The 13683-nt window shown below is 48.5% G+C and overlaps 1 protein-coding gene across 10 annotated transcripts in view; it reads right to left on the reverse strand.

Moving 5' to 3' along the window:
• Window positions 1–3318, reverse strand: part of unc5db (unc-5 netrin receptor Db) — a 58791-nt gene extending 55473 nt beyond the window's left edge. For 2 of the 10 annotated variants that reach the window (XM_029829304.1, XM_029829310.1), the window contains exon 1: window positions 2881–3301. In XM_029829304.1, the coding sequence (XP_029685164.1) occupies window positions 2881–2968 (88 nt within the window). In that variant the 5' untranslated portion in view covers window positions 2969–3301. Of the gene's footprint in view, window positions 1–2880 lie in introns of all 10 variants that reach the window. The other 8 variants (XM_029829303.1, XM_029829308.1, XM_029829302.1 and 5 more) reach the window with 5 other exon arrangements.
• Between the last annotated feature and the right edge of the window lie 10365 nt (window positions 3319–13683).

Raw genomic sequence — 13683 nt, forward strand, 5'->3', positions numbered from 1 at the left:
ATTCAATGCCATGGCTTTTTACCGCAGTTCCACACTAACCAGGGAATAAACATCTTCTCGGGCTTAGGTCAAAGCTGCTTCAGAACATCTTTGTCATCATTACGCAACAAACAGATCGTCCACCCACGCACGTGAACATGCACCAGCAACCTTAGCTGCAGCAGTTAGCATCAGGACTGTTAGCGGACACTCTCACTCCGCCTGATTCTCGTTGGCTAGCAGCTGGTTAGCACAGTTCGCATTAATGGAACCAGCATCTAGGTTAAACCAGCCGCTGGTCCTGACCGGATGTGATATCACCCAGACAACATGATGGCGCCACCCACGATGGAATGGTACGATAAGGCCGAGCTCCATGCGGTTGCTGTCGGGATGTCTAACGATCACTCATCCACGGGGCGGCGAGCTGCCTGCCGCCCGCATCACGCCTGCTTGGCAGTGAGCTGATGACTCCACTCTGGAAATGTGACGGTAATGGTCCTGACACGGCGAGAACTAACTCAGGCTGTAGCTGCCAGTGACAGAAATCCGCAGCTGAACCCGGTCCGGTGTGAAAGAGGGCTTTTCTTTTATTACCGTCATCACGACTGTACATCATTTCTGAATGTACAGTCATTTGGTTTCATTTAAATGTAAATCTGGGCCCCGAACTGCACACAGCGACACCGGCAGCAGCCCGGCAATGATGACTCATTCCTGGAAAACGTAAGAACCCTTCACTTGGCGAGAAAATAACAGATTTGACCTTTGTCTGTTTCTGTGAAACCTCGTACAGCAAAATGACAACGGAAAACTCCACATTTTCATTTAATTTTCCTTCTAGAAACTGAAACTAGCTGAGGTTCTGTGTCCCATCAATAGAGCCATCAGAGGTCAAATGTCAGCCAAACCTGGGTCAACAGAGTTCTATCTGGACCAGACTAGAGATAATCAGTTTTGTTAAAGCTAAATATTAGCTAACTCTTAGCATCACCCTAAAGAAGAGTCCTTCTATTAGCCTGCAGGCACGCACAGGTCCTCGCAAAACTGAATAAGAATCAATGAGATAAAACTGATGCTAACAAATATTAGTCTTTGTTCAAGCCTTCACATTTCTGACTTCTCCAAGCTACTTCTCAAATAGAGCAAAAAAGATTTTATTCCACACAGGCCGCAGTCACAACCACGACATCATCCAGGCTCCACCCACCTCCAACATTACAGACATTACAGGTTGTTCAGCTAAAGTGAGCTAAAGTGATTAGCAATGACGCTGGAGCAACAGAGGCTAATTTAAACAATCATCAGGATGTTTGCTGCTGGAAGCAGACCACCTGTCCCTTTATAACATCAGACCATCAAAACTTTCGAACATCATACCCTTTAGACCCCCCGACCCTTTAGAACCTCAGATTGTCAGACCCTTCAGAACATCATACCCTTTAGAACTTTAGACCATCAGTCTCTTTAGGACATCAGATCCTTAGAACATCACACCATCAGTCCATCAAACCTTTTAGAGTCTAAAGGGTCTAAAGATTGGACCCTCAGACCCTTGTGAACCCCAGATTATCGGACCATCAGACTCGTTAAAACATGAGATCATCGGACGATCATACTGTCAGAACCTTTAGAACCTCAGTGATGACTGTTGGGATGGAAGGTTCTCTGTGTTCTGAGGTCCAGGATCAGTTAAAGTAAAAAACAGTGAGGTTGGATCAGGGAACAGATCTTCAGGGAGGAACAAGGAGCAGGCGAGCCTCCGTTAGCTCTGACATTAGCAAACATGCTAACAAATTGAATGGTCAGATTTAATCACTTCTGCTTCATGACTGGTCGAACATCAAACTAGAATGGAGAACCTGGGAACAGTGGGACCCGCCCATCCAGGAAGCCACATCACGCTCCATCACAATGATGCAGAACCTCTGCATGTTTCCACTAATTGTGGCTCAGCAGTCGTTCACACCTCCCGCCCCACCCACATCCCTGGAAGGTCCAGTTTTGCAACAGAACAGACCCAAACCCATCCTGAAGAACCTGACGAGCCTGGAGAGATTAAAAAGACACAAGTTGGTCCAATTCAGGAAAACGGGTTCTGCTTGGGTCCACATTCCGAAGGGTTCTCCAGTAGCAAAGCAGAAATCTGTGTGTGTGTATGTGTGTGTGTGTGGGACAGACATTAAAGTGGTCCGTGGCTACGACGATGCCAACACCTGGTTGCGCTGCTCGTGTCTCACTCTGACGGAGTTCTAATGCTGAAGGTGTGTGAGCATGCAGCAGATCTCCTCACATCAGACCACCACACACGTCCACCTCCACAACAGCCCCCAAACATCTGCAGCTCGGACCATCTTGAGGGGCTGGAGACCCCCCAAGGCAGTCCTGAAGCTCTGACTTTGTTCTGTAACCGCTGCAGCCGCACCAGAACGGAACCATCAGCAGAGACCGGGAGAACCTCTGCATCAACATCTACAACTGAGGAATCCTCAGATTTACAAACCCTTTAAAAGATCAATGTGACCTAAAATCAGTCCACAATCAACCTTCAAGCGCGCGCACAGGAATGCTGTGGTTGCGTGTGAAAAACGAAAGAAATTTCATCAGAATTCCACACAAACGTGATCTGCTTCAGTTTGATGTTCCACTTCAGGACAGCGGGAACATTCCGGGCGAATTCAGGGAACTCCGGCAGGAAGCCTGTTGCACAGGCGTGCCAGTGCGGACACGCGTGTCAGCCGCTGACGGTTCAATAGAAGACGCTTTAATTAACGTCCGTGTCCGGGAGCGCGGACATTCTGAAGCAAGTTCAGGAGCGCTCAAAGTCCAGAGCTGCTGCCGAACCCCCGCAAACCCAGCGGGAACTGCGGAGAGCCCCGCACGCCGCCGGGCGGCTCTTACCTTTGGAGCTGACGCTGACGGCGCAGCGGAGCAGCAGCAACAGGACCCCCGCCAGCCTCAGGACCCCTCTCTGTGTCAGCGCGGACATCCTGACGCCGCTCCGGGTCGGTGGTGCCTCCTGTCTCCCCGGAGCCGGACGGACAGGAGCGGGCGGGCGGGGGGCGCAGTTCGCGGCTCAGGCAGCAGCAGACAAGAGCGGCTCGATGGCTGGACTGCTGCTGAGAGAGGAAGGAGCATCTTCACTGCACTCCAGCCGTGCGTGTGTGCGCAGGAGGGGGGACGCGTGCTCCCACTTTACCCTTCTCTCCAGCCATCATCATCACCATTATCATCATCATCATCACCATCCCGGAGACTCCGCTGAGCCAATGGCGGAGTGGAGGAGGCGGGGTGGAGGTGGGGGTGTAGTGGAGGAGGTGGCCCGGTCGAGTCCTGATCCCATAGCGAGTCCTAGGCCCGCGGAGGACCCCAGTAGGGGTTCAATTCAGTCACAGATCCGGTTTCTCCTCACACATCAAAGCCAATGTCTCGTGATGGTGCTGATTGATCTTTGATCTTCATTAATTATCCTCATCGACAAGAGATGATCCTAGAAAATCAATAGAGAGTTAATATGTGCTGGTAATCTCAGAGTATATTTGTTGTTCACATTACAGGTGAAGACAGATCCAGGATCAGAACCACGATCCGAGGCTCCGTCTGAGGAACCAGATTAAAGGATCAGGAGAGATTTCTATCAGTTTTGTCCTTAAAAATGAAGCATAAATGAATCCCAGCATCAACAAGAAGAACAATTTAGCATCACTGCGAAGGAGAAGAAGAAGAGGAGGAAGAGGAAAAGCACCTCCAGACCTGCAGGGGACACTGTTCTTTCAACATTTTAGTAAAACAGAACCACGATGACCTGATAAAATCTGATCTGAAGAAAATACTGTGTAATTAATAAAGATGTCAATGTTTTCAGGTGAGATCCTCATCTTCAGTGTCAGTTCCATGAGAACTGAGCCGGAACACAGACAGAACCGCAGCTCTTCAGGGGCGTGTTTGAGGGAAGTTCTTGCTGTTTGTTGAGCTGCTGATCCTGGACAAACATGAACGTCCACTGCAGCTAGAGGAGAAAAGATTTCAGTCAAGGTTCTGTTGTGGAAGGACCAGAACACACTGATCTTTAAAGACCCATTACTGAGTGCACGTGTCGCGCTCAGGAACATCAGCACACATGCTGGATCCTTCACAAACAAAACTAAAAAAAAAAAATCACATAAAGAGCAAAAATATCAGGACCAATCAGATCTGAGGACGTAAAGATGTTCTGGATTGGACCCAGTTGCGCACATCTGGGTCTGTTGTGACAGAACAACAGTGGAGGTGAAGGTGCAGCGAGGACGACACTCCAGTGAATTCAGCTTTTGTTGGGTCTGATTTGAGTGGCTGCAGCCAAACAAGCAGAACAAAGTGGCTTTTGTCTCCATGGAGCAGAAGGACGAGAGAACAACGGAACCAGGCCGGAATAGCGGCGACGTCAATGATGTGGCCGTCAGCTGACGAGCCTCTCAGAGAAGTTAATTGATGTGACTGTTTTTCAAATGTTTGTTTTTATGACTTTTAACATGTTTTCAGCTTTGTGTTCACAGGTTCTGGTCACAGGTTCTGGTTCAGGGTTCTGGTCACATGTTCTGGTCACAGGTTCTGGTTCAGGGTTCTGGTCACATGTTCTGGTCACAGGTTCTTTGACCTGCTCTCACTTCCAGCTAATACGATGCTATATTATTAGATGCCTGTAAGAGCGAATCACTGCGGCTACGTGTACGTCTAGCAAGCATTAGCTAAAACACACAATGAAAAACAAATTATTATTTAAATGTCTTGTTTTTTTTATTGCTGTAGCTTTAAAGGCTCAAATTCAGCAGCTCTGAATTACTTTTGTGCCGTTTCTATTTTACGCTTCATCGTCCTTGAAACCGTCTTCGAGGACACAGCGTGGTCACAGCTGAAAAATGGAATTGGTAGATTGTGTGGACACTTGTGAGCTTGTTTACGCTGAAAACCACTGAAATTCTTTTGAACACAGCACAAATAACCGATTTGTGTGGAAATACTATATTTATATAATCCTGCAAACGCACCAGTGAACGACCATCAGAACCACCTTGAAACAGATGTAGACCGTGGCCCTTTAAGCCCCTGCCCACACACAAATAGTCATTAAAATCATCTCTAACAAAAAAGAAATAAACTTTTCCAACATTTTACCGGTTTACTTTACAGTAGATGCATCATTTAAATCGTGTTTGGATAAAAAATGAATCAAGCTAATGTCGTGCTAACAGCAGCAGCCAACGTGTGCTGGTTTCACTGGAAACAAACCGGTTTGCCGAAGAGGTTTTCCTGTCAAGAGTCAGGTGGTTAAAATCCCGGCCCGAGTTCAACTCCATGGTGATGGTTTCAGATCCCCACATGGTTTCTGTCGCCGTGGTTACAGCCCGGCCTGTGGACTAATCCCAATCACTGCCCACAGCTCTGAATTTGGCAGATTTTTAAAGTTGGAGATGGATGTTGGAATACCGTAACCATGGCAACAAGTGAGAACACTTACTTTTATTATTTCAACTGTTTTGAAATATCGCTTCAATAAAATCAATGTCAAAAAACAAACATCACGAATTTTTCCACAGCTGTGTTTTGTTTGACGTCGACGATGAAGCTGAAAACCTTCGTCGTCCACAGAGACGCTGACCATGAGGCTGCGATAAAATCTGATTATTGACGAGACGTCAGCTTTCATCTGATAAATAAAAATCCTCTAGATAATCTGAAACTGATGAAACATCAAACAGGCGTGAGGCAGACGCCAACGCACACACGCGCTCACAACCACACACACGCGCGCGCGGAGGATCGGTGACAACATCAGGGATTAAACAGAGGAAGAGTGGGATTTCTGACCGACTGTGGTGAAATGCTTGGTGAGTCCTGATGTTCTCCATCCCGCCACAAACTGCAGCAGGAATTAGAAATCCCGACTGCTCTTTTTAATCTGATTGACGTTCTAGACAGATTAATGAGGCACTTTCAGGTTCGCTGCGTTCAGGAACATCAGAACCTGAGAACATTGGGTTAACTGCTCTGAATTAGCGTGTCCGTGCTCAGATGTGGCGTTCCTCAGGGTTAGCTCCTCTTCTGCTGTAGGACTGGTTTATTCATTTTGATGTTCCTGATAAAGTTTTTCATCTTAATCCTGGTTCTGACAGCTGGCGGACATTAGAATCTTCTCCTGACTCATCGGTACATTAACAGTCGAGGAACCTTTGGTGGATCCAGTGTTGGACGTCTGCTGATGTTTAAACCCTCAGATGTTCTCAGATAACATTTCAGGGACTTCACAACGGCACCCCCTAGTGGCTGATCCTGAGCTCGGGAAAGGCTGAAGATGGCCTTTTTACCCATCACAGCTCAGATGTTAGCGGCTGGAATACAAACAGCTAGCTTTAGAGGCGCGTGCACACCCTCGGCACGCCGGTGAAGCTTAATTTCTCTGGGCGAACATGTGGAAAATCCATAAACAAACTGAGAGAGTGTTTGATAGCTTCGGCGCCTGAAGGCTCCGTCTGCGTGAAGATTACTGTAGGTAGCCCCAGGAGATCCTCTCGCAGATGAGACGACTCCTGCGCGCATGCAGCTGTGACACGTTCTACGCCTGTGGATTTTCAATGAGGCACCGACCGAGCCGACGGAGAAACGTGTCACCTCACATTCGCCTGCTTCCTTTGAATTCACACCGTCACTTTTGGGCTAACAGCTGAACCGCGATTGTTTGAATGTCACGACCTTCGTTAGCATAAATGATGAGCGGCACATCCAGCAGGCATCAACAATCATGTTCTCCAGCATCTTTCTATCATGAGAGAACATCCTGAATGTAACGCGACCTCCTCAGCCTTCCCTTCCCTCAGATTAGCCCGAAGCCACTCTGTGCCCAACAATGCCCCCGTCAGTCCTGCCGTAGCTCTGAACTTTGGGAAAGCGTGCAGAAAAACAGTCACGTGAACATGGTGAACAGAGAACAGCCATCCAGAGGACGGGTTGGCACCAGTGGAGCCTTTCTGCCCTTCTGCTCCTTCTTTAGCTCCTGGTTTCAGGAATGATCAGAGATGTTCTGGGAGGCTCGAGCTCCTGTTTGATCCTCCTCAGGTGTCTTTTTCAACAAATGAGATCAAATCTAGAACCACACCGGGAGGAGGTTCAGGAACCAGTTACAGAGGCTGAAAACAGCTGATGGAATTAAATGAAACTTCTGAAAACGGACGTTAAAACAGAGCAGCTCAGTTAGCAGATAGTGAACTTTTAATTAGACTTTGAGAGAAGCTGATGGAATCAGAGAGGTGCTGCAGCTGAGGAGGCGACAGAAATGGAGACGCTGGAGCAGTTAATGAGCTTCACGTGCAGTTTGGAGCTGGCGATGAAACACTTCTGATGATTTAAAGCTGAAGTTACGCTGATCCGCCAGCTAATAACCATAATGGATGGAGATGAGAAGCAGAAAAAGAGCAGCGGTGGGGAGGCAGCCGAGCGCTCGTCTCCCGGGGAGCTGCAGACATTAAGGAACGGCGCTGTGGGTTTATCTCTCGCCACAGATCAATGGAACGTGTGACAGCGCAAACTGTTTGACAAACTGTGGCCAGAATCAAAGTTTAAACCGTCTGAGGCTTCCGTTCACTCCTGCCTGCTCTTTATTGCTCTCTTCACGTGACCTTCAGGAAGAGTCCCGTTCACCGTGAGGTCAAGGTTCTACAGGCAGGGTTCTAGGAGGAGAAAGCGTGAGAGACCTAAAACAGGATATTTTGGAAGTTTGAAATGTGGACGGATGTTTATTTGCCTCCCACCGGAGGCATCATCATTACCATTAGCACTAGAATTAGCATGAAAAAGAGAGAGCAAAGATCACCCTTGTTCTTCTCTGATTTGTACCAAAGAAAAGACGTCAGCAATATCAGACACAGAAAACAGAAAATAAAGGAAAAAGTAATGAATTGTTCAACCGATAGCTTGTGGGCTAGTGCATAGCATTACATTCCTGTGGTGCGTGAAGAAACAAGAAACAAAAATCAGATTAACCACATGGGGAAATATTCGATTCAGCGGCAGCATCACTATAGCAAGAACAGTTTATAAGTTAATGTGTAATATGCAAAACTAGAAACTTAACTGGGGTCATTTTGACAACCAGACATTTCAATTATGGATCATCTGGAAGGCTCTTCTGCTCATCACCCTTTTTGCTGCTGCGGGACATGTGACGCACTCACCTTAGCTTGTTTCTGCTGGAAGTAGCTCTTTAAAAGCCTCTTCACACCGAGAGAAGCTCTCCAGCCCGGCCGGTTGTCAAGCAACATGCTGACGGTGTATGCTAGCAGACGACGTCACCGAAAAACTGACAAACACATTAGCTGTGAGTTGAATTTAGCTTTGGCAATTCAGAACAAACCATGTTCACAGAACCTTAAATATTTATTCGTTATAACGCACACTTCCTCTGGATTTTCTGTCCTTCTGCTGGCGTCTGTGTTTCACCTGTACGTGAGCTCTGACAGATTCTCAAGGATAAAACAAAGACAAGGCCAAATCTGTTAAAACACATTTGGGAATCAGGAGCGTGCTAGCTGGTTAGCATCGGAACAGGCATCACTGTTGAGTCTTCCCTTTCTGATTAAAACGTTTTCTTTTTAAACCTTTTAGGCTAAAATTGCTGTTTTGATCTGCTTATCTGGGTATGCATGTCTTTGATTCGAGTCTTGTTTTATCCGCTCCAGCTTTTACGGGCGCCCTCGGGCTGGATGATCCGGTCGCTGGAATCAATCTGATCTCATTTTCTGTCCGAGTTTCTGCAGTTTCTCTGCCTGTTTCGTCTTCTCCTCTTTCACTCTCGTCTAGTGGAGCGGGAAAGGTGGGCGGAGCCTCAGAGCATGCCAAACCCCTTTGAAGCTCCAGAGGTAAACAGCCAGGCAGGCTAATACAATAAATCTGAAGAAAACATTTAAAAAACATAAAAACACGGTGTCACCTGGGTGTCCTGAAGCCACGACTTTAAAACCTCTGGGAAGTCTTCTGGGAAGCCCCGCCCCCTTCTTAAAATGAGAACATGGGATAAAAGCTGAAAAGATGGACCATCATTCTTACACTTCTGTTTGTGCTTTAAGACTGTAGAAGCGGAATCAGAGCTGCCCGTCCATCCCAGAGACGACTCTCTTTGATTTCTCTTTGATCCTGATCAGTCCAATGTCTTGTTTTGGTCTTTACTCTGAACTGCTGAGCAGCCACGGCGGCGTTGGAGGGGATTAGCTGTATTTATGCTCCCAGATGTTTGTCTGGAAGTGAGTAATCACCAGTGAGCTCTCCAAGATGCCAATACTGAGGGAGGTATGTCCGTGACGGGGAGGATTTTAGCGCAAGAAAGGGAAAACAAAAAAGCAGCATGCCTTTGATGGGATTAGAGTCAAGAGACAAACAGCAGGAAGGAAAGCAGTCGGGGCTTATCGGTCCTGTTTTCCTGAGACCGCAGCATTCACTTTGTGCACCTGGTAATTTGTTGGTATAAAAACCACATCTTTGGTGAGTAATTATAGCCCTTCCATCACTTTTCCACCACTGCTTCACATCGCTAGCTTAAAAGCTCCTCTGGGGTTTGTTGTCAGAACGTATTTAAGTTCCTTAAGCCCAGTTTCACAAATTATTGTTGCAAAACAGCTAGTGGGTAAAACACTTACAGCTACATGAGAGGAAACGCAACTAAAGGCCATCGGCGCAGGTGTAGCTCACGCGTTGGCTCCTCCCACTGCAGCGACCGCCACCCCTATCCCCCTTTATCAATCAGATGAGATGAAGGTGGCACCAGTCTCTGTTCCAGACTTGGACTGTTGGATATGAGTTGACCCCAAATCAGAACAGCCGAATGAGCAGAGACAGGATCACCGGTGTAGCTGACAGGCCGCTAACGCTAACTCAACCATCTGCATACTTCATCATCATCATCATCATCATCATCATTCTCATCACTCTCATCATCATCATTATCATCGATGGGAGGGCCGTTGGCAGCTCCGTCTCCATTTTAGCGCTCTGCAGTCGTCGTCAGAAAGGCGAGAAGAGTCGGCCGCCTTAATTGAAGCTGGCGGCAGCAGCATTTCCTGCGCGGGGAGATGATCCAGCAGAGGCGGACAGAGTTTCCACCCCCCCACCCTCTGAGTTGGGGGCTCCGAAAGTTAATCTGACAGGATGTGAACAAACTCCTGGGCAGGTGCAGAAAACCACAGGTCGGCCGTTATCGGGAGGCTCATTTCCTGCTTCCTGTGTGAAGAAGCTGGTCAGCTGATACTTGACTTACGGGGACCTGCTGGGTCCAATCACACGAGCGGAGCAGTGGCGCCGCCACAGAGAGGAAAACCAAATCTACCGGCTGCAGTGCAAGAAGGTGGTGACAGGTCAGGATTATTGCAGAAGGAAAATCTAGTTACTTCCTGTATCAGCAGCAGTTCAATCTCTGACCTTTTAGGGTCCGCCGGGGGTGGGGGACGGTTGGGGGGGAAGGGGGGGGGGGGGTTGTAATAGAGAGCTGCCCTGATGATAGATGAGAGCTGCAGCGTTGCTGTTCACGCCGTCGCCACAGGTGCAGCGGCGAGTCCCTGATCCAATCTTCAATAAACACGTGATCAGATGTGATCAGAAGTGACGGGAGGGATTCGATCACAGAGATTAACATTTAATCTGACCTCACAGGAAATTTACAGAAGAAACAGCACGCGAACAGGAAGTCCACTACCCCTGGTTTCTGGATGGTCCTCAGCTGGTGAAGCTCTCGGATCTCCGCGGGGTCCCGACTGATCCCTGCTGGGCTGACAAAGATCCCAGTTTCAGCTCTTGAGGCCCTGCTGACGTCTTCAAAGTTAACAAAGGAGTCGTTGCTGTTGTTCAAACAGGGTAAAAAAGCTCAGTCAGGCCTCAGATCTGCCAGGAGGGCCCTCCGATGAGTCCGCAGCAGATAAGTCAGCTAATTAAGCAGCTCTGTCCACCATGAGCTCGGTGGAGGTGAAGGAGGTCAAGGTCAAAGCTCTCAACAGGAGCTCTGCACCAGCATAATCTCTGTAATCCCATTCGGGCCCGGAAAACAGGCAGAGACCGGGGCTGGTGTGGTGGTTCTCAACACCAACCGACCTCCAGATCAGCCTCATGCAAGCAGCTCGCATGGTTTTATGAGATCATAAGAAGCAAGAGCTCAAAGGTGTCTCTTTCATGATGATCCTCATCGGACGTAATCCCTGGAGAATCAGACCCTGTCATGAATCCAGACCTCTGAACGGTTCTAGTACAGTTCCAGTTCCAGACTGGATGTTCTGTGTTCAGATCATCATCAAACAGGCAGAAGATGCTGATAAAATCTGGACCTGCAGCCTTAATGGTCACGTGCCTCTATTACCATCTCCAGTATCAAGATGGAACCATTAGTGTACAGATGGTCGGATGTAATTGGTGGCACAGGTTTTACTCCCTGGGATTCAAAATGTGATCACCAACCCTACCTGGGGTGGAACCATCACACACACGGAACCTGAACTGTTCCCACAGACGTGCTCACAGAACTGGATGGAATGTGGAGGAACTGAGAGGCTGGTTAATGTGGCGGTGACGGCAGACTTGCAGGTGTTATGGAGCAAATGAAGGCTTCAAATTAGATTAGATGATCATCTGAGGTGGTGCTCAGAGTCCTTCAAGGGGAACATAAACGCACCCTCAGAGTCCTGCAGGAGGAACATAAACGCACCCTCAGAGTCCTGCAGGAGAAACATAAACGCACCCTCATAGTCCTGCAGGAGGAACCTAAACGCACCCTCAGAGTCCTGCAGGAGGAACTTAAACGCACCCTCAGAGTCCTACAGGAGGAACTTAAACGCACCCTCATAGTCCTTCAGGAGGAACCTAAACGCACCCTCAGAGTCCTGCAGGAGGAACTTAAACACACCCTCAGAGTCCTGCAGGAGGAACATAAACGCACCCTCATAGTCCTGCAGGAGGAACTTAAACGCACCCTCAGAGTCCTGCAGGAGGAACATAAACGCACCCTCATAGTCCTGCAGGAGGAACTTAAACGCACCCTCAGAGTCCTGCAGGAGGAACATAAACGCACCCTCATAGTCCTGCAGGAGGAACTTAAACGCACCCTCAGAGTCCTGCAGGAGAAACATAAACGCACCCTCATAGTCCTGCAGGAGGAACTTAAACGCACCCTCAGAGTCCTGCAGGAGGAACCTAAACCCACCATGAGTCAAAATGTGTCTACAGGGACAATGGCATAGAAGACCTGCGTAGGGTCACCTTGGGGTTAGCTTGACTCTGCGTCTCACCTACAGCTCACCTACACCTTGGGTCATTCACGGCTGTGCTAAATCACTGTGCTAAATCACCATAGTAACTGATGCTGAGTTGTTTCTGCATGTTCATCTGGGGTTTACAATAAGCTGAACACAAGCACTTTGTAGAGTTTGCATTTTTAATGGCTCTGTGTGTTTTAGCGTGCGGTTACTCCAGATCCTTGTAGCAACTGTGCTAACCACGTAGTTTCATGTTTTCCTCATGTTTTCTATCACCACCCTTAAACAGCTTCTGTGACACTCGTTGAGATGAGCAGGACCTGGAGCCAAGCTGTAAATCTGAGGCTCTAGAACACTCAGCAGAATGTTCTGATGATCCAGCAAAAACAAGGGAGGGATTTGAGGAGGCGATGATGTCTGAAGAAGAGGAGGAGGAAGACTCGTGTGTGGTGATCCTGCTGATGGAGTCACAGTATTTTTCAGACATCAACGGTGCCAACGTTCGCTCATTATCGCCACGACTCGTTTGATGTACCTCCTCCACGCAGCCTGTCTGTGCTCCGCCGCCATCCACAACCCCAACTTTGAACATACTTCAGCAGCGCTCCGAGCCGGCGCTCCCCAGAGCTCATTTTATTAACTTGACAAATCATCTGCCGCTCCACCGCTTCATCACCCTTCATAATCTCTCCCAGCGTGGGAGATGAGGCCGATGCTTTGACGCGAGGCGCAGCGTAGCACGACTGTAATCGAGTAAATGACTCGTAACTCGCTGATCAACAGCGATGTCCCTCAGGAGGAGTGTTCAGAGCTGGTCCATCACACGGCGCCTTTAGCTACTGTAAACACGAGACACCTCATTTACACCTGCCTCAGGTTTGCTTCAGAAGGTCCAGCAGATCTGGTTTCACATCCATTATAGTTACGTTCCACACGTGATCAAGCAGCTCCTGGAAGGAGAACCTGCAGACATCAGCAACGTTCTATTCTGAAGACTTAAACCACCACATAGCAACGACGTAGCTGAGGTCAGGAGGGAGGAGCGATGATTGAAGACAGCGAGCCGATGGTGGTCACGGGGGTGGGTCCTCCAGGGTGGCTGTCAAAGAAGAAGCTGCATTTCCAGCACAACCTCCACCGTCCACCTTTCTCTTATTTTATCTCCTCTGCAGGATTTAATTGGAGTCATTTCTGCTTCCAGAGCCAGAAGAACCCCCACCCCCAGTTCAGGAGGGTAATTTTCAGCAGAAAGGACGAGGAGAACAGTCGGAGGTAATCATGGGCTCCATTTGTCTGTTTTCCTGGTGCAGAAAGGCCTGATATCGTACGAGCACCACGCCAGCACTTTCCCACATGCTGAATATGTATGAATACAAACACAAACCCTCAGTGGCAGCGCGGATGATGTGTTGGAGACGAAGGGAAATATTTCTCCCTGTGC

This window comes from Takifugu rubripes, chromosome 21, assembly GCF_901000725.2.
Source record: "Takifugu rubripes chromosome 21, fTakRub1.2, whole genome shotgun sequence".
Taxonomy (NCBI): domain Eukaryota; kingdom Metazoa; phylum Chordata; class Actinopteri; order Tetraodontiformes; family Tetraodontidae; genus Takifugu; species Takifugu rubripes.